General features: G+C 36.3%; 1 protein-coding gene across 1 annotated transcript in view; it reads right to left on the minus strand.

The window, feature by feature from the left end:
* Window positions 1–266: 266 nt before the first annotated feature.
* The window catches only part of LOC101579170 (HORMA domain-containing protein 2-like), an 8,522-nt gene continuing 5,576 nt past the window's right edge, over window positions 267–3,212 (minus strand). Inside the window, exon 4 of the mRNA XM_004634177.1 lies at window positions 267–293. Within this exon, the coding sequence (XP_004634234.1) occupies window positions 267–293 (27 nt within the window). The remainder of the gene's footprint in view (window positions 294–3,212) is intronic.

Here is a 3,212-nt window from a genome sequence, read left to right on the forward strand (position 1 = left end):
GCATACGAAAACAAGTAATCAAATTTTCAAAATATGGGCAAATGACCCGAATAGACACTTCTGAAATAAAGAAATAAGTGTCTAGTTCGTGAAAAAGAGTGCTCAAGATCACTAGATATCAGAGAAATGCAAACCAAAACTACAATGAGCTACCTTCTCTCTGAAATTGGAGTAGCTATTATCAAAAGGATAAAAATTAAGAAATACTGGTGAACATACAGAAAATGAAAAACTCTTGTACACTACTTATAGGAATGGAAATTGATTCAACGACTAGGAACAAAAATATGAAGCTTTCTCAATTAAATATAGAACTGTGCCACTCCTGGATATATATGCAAAAGAAACAAAGCCAACATATCAAAGAGAAATCTGTAGGTCCATGTTTATTGTGGCACTATTTGGAAAAACTAATGTATGGAAATCAGCCTGTATCTCTAGAATCAGGTGAATGGATGAGGAAAAAATCATCCTGTATGAAACTCAGTTCGAAAAGAGCACCATGGAGTGTTAGTCTTAAAGAAAAATACTTTCTGACACAGCAGAATGGATGGAGCTGGAAGGCAAAATTTAAGCAAAGCTCAGAAAACATAGTGACAGAATGCAGATCAGTTGCGTGAGCATTGCAAAAGAAACATTTATCAAGAAGAAATCTTATCCTAGTCATAGATACAAAGCTACACATCTTTAAGACTAAACATTTAAGACATATTCATGCTTAGTCAATGCATCATTCTGTGGCAGGCTTACTCACAAAGCCACCTTGAACTAGAAATTAGAAGGTATCACATCAAAATAAACAAAAGCTATGGTGGAATCTCATAAGCATTGACTTGTTGAGATGTACTTGTAGCCTACCTCCCAGGACCATGTGCCTACCATGGGTGGAGCGAGCCTTATTTGAATCAGTTGAAGACCTTTTAGGGCTTTCTTGAAAAAGAGTTCATAGTGCTATGGAGCTCTAGCTTTTCCAGCCTGTGCTGTACTTCCTAGTGGCTTTTTGGATTTGTCTAAACAATTTCATATGTGTATGCCAGTTCCTTGAACATATCACTATGAATATTATATAATGATAATGAACATATTATTAGACCTGTAGATATACATCTAGGATATATTTTTCTGGCTGTATCTGAATTTATATATTTTTCCATTCTCTAATATGTAAATTGTTTTTCAGACCAGAAGTATTCACATTAATATGCACTGCTACAGAAAATAGCAAAGCATGATTATTTTTTCTTTTGACTTTTAAATATTACTTTTGAGTTGTTCATTTCTACTTGTGAAATGAAGTCCGAAGATTTTGATCAATTAAACAAAACTTTTGCACTATTTTGTTTCTAAATGTTCAACATATATTCTATAACATTTGTAAGTTTCTGATCTAGGGCCGGCCAAATAGCTCAGCGGATTAAAGCACCTGCAAGCATGCGCAGGGGCCAGGGGTTCGATCCCCGGGCCTGCCGTGCCAGCCCCGCCCCTGGGGAGCACTGAGGCAGGGAATGAGACTGGGCGTGGTGGTACTCACCTGTGATCCCAGCTCTTGGGAGGCTGTAAACAGGAGAGTCACTATGAGACCGATCTACGTAGTGAGACCCTGAACACACTGTAGACCCTTTCCTAAAAATATAGAAAAAATAAAAATAAAAAATTAAATAAAGTTTCTGATCTAGAGCATCTGCCTGTTAGCCATCTGTTTCTCCCAGTCCATGCTGCTTGTTTTCTACAACTACTGTGTGGTGATCAGCCTGAGACTTCCCACAACATCTTTGTCTATATCCCAGATTGTCTTTTATCTTACTCCATTTTGCCACCCTTGAGAAATGTCTCCTCCAGAATTTTTCAGTATGTACAAAATATTCTTTCATTTCTTAGTAACCTGAAATTTGTTTATTCCAAAAATCTAGTTGATAGTTCAGATGAGTAAAAAAAAATCTTCATTAAAAATTATTCACTGTATTAATTCTGAAACATTGTTCCAGTCTCTATACCCTGCTTTGTTTTATTTTGTTTGAGACTGATGCTACTTTGAGTCATTTCTTTATCTAAGACACTTTTAATATTTCTCTAATTATCTTTAAGCCTATTTATACATTTGACTGTGCAAACCAGAGTGACATATTTAACTTAAAAAAAAAAATAAGATGGGCTGGCGAGATAGCTCAGTGGTCTAAAGCGCCTGCTTAGGCAAGCTTAGGCAAAAGTGCAGGGACCAAGGTTCGATCCCCAGCACCACAGGCCCAGGGTAGGCTGAGCTGACTTGTTAATTCAGCATGGTGGTGTGCTCCTGTAATACTAGGACAAGGCTGGGGCAAGAGGGTTAGGAGCTTATGACCAGCCTAAACTACATCAGGTTCTGATAATAGAAAAGGAACAAAAACAAAAGCAAAAATGAATAAGAAATCTTGATAAACTGCATGGTTTGGATGTACAAGACCATAGGTTTGAGCCTCATAACAAAAAAAGACGTAGTTCAAAATATATCATTCTAAACAAATAAAATATGATGGAGAGCTAGCAAGCTGTGAAGATTTATGCTCAATAAATAAAATAAATAATCAGTATCTTATGTATTATTCCTACAAGTCAATATGTGTTAAATAGCATAATAAAATTGGCAAATAAATGAAATCAGATCTAATTAATCATATAATGAATTTCAAATATGTTGTGTCAGTTGATCATAACTCTGATAAGCTAGCGCCCTTCTCATGTGCAAAGACCTTCTGCAGGTATATTTTATCTTCTAGGTCATTGTAGTTTTCAAAGCAACACATGTTGATTTTGGACATTATGTGGGCAAGGAGGAGGGATGGGGCAAAGGAGGCACCTTTGCAGCTGGTACTCCAAGAACAGGCCCTGGAAAGTGGCGCAGAGCCCACACGCTGTTTCCAAGACTCCAAGCTCTCTCATGTGATGTTCAGTCACTGCGTGATTCTGCTATGAATCTGAGAACAAGCTGTGTTTCGCCTTTCTCCGTCTTCCTAATCCTCATGGCTCGTCTTATTATTTTTTTCTTTTTCTTTTCATTGTTATTTGAGTATATTCTATGCTTTGGGTGATGAATATCAACAAATTCTAGCCCTATAAATGACTCTCTAGAACTAGAACTGTGCATATATGGTATTTACTTATATTTGTGTCTTCTATTCTGTTTTATTTTATTTCTATATTTTCTACATTTTATTTTATTCTATATACTATTCTAT

This window comes from Octodon degus, unplaced genomic scaffold (genome assembly GCF_000260255.1).
Source record: "Octodon degus isolate 3935 unplaced genomic scaffold, OctDeg1.0 scaffold00058, whole genome shotgun sequence".
Classification (NCBI taxonomy): domain Eukaryota; kingdom Metazoa; phylum Chordata; class Mammalia; order Rodentia; family Octodontidae; genus Octodon; species Octodon degus.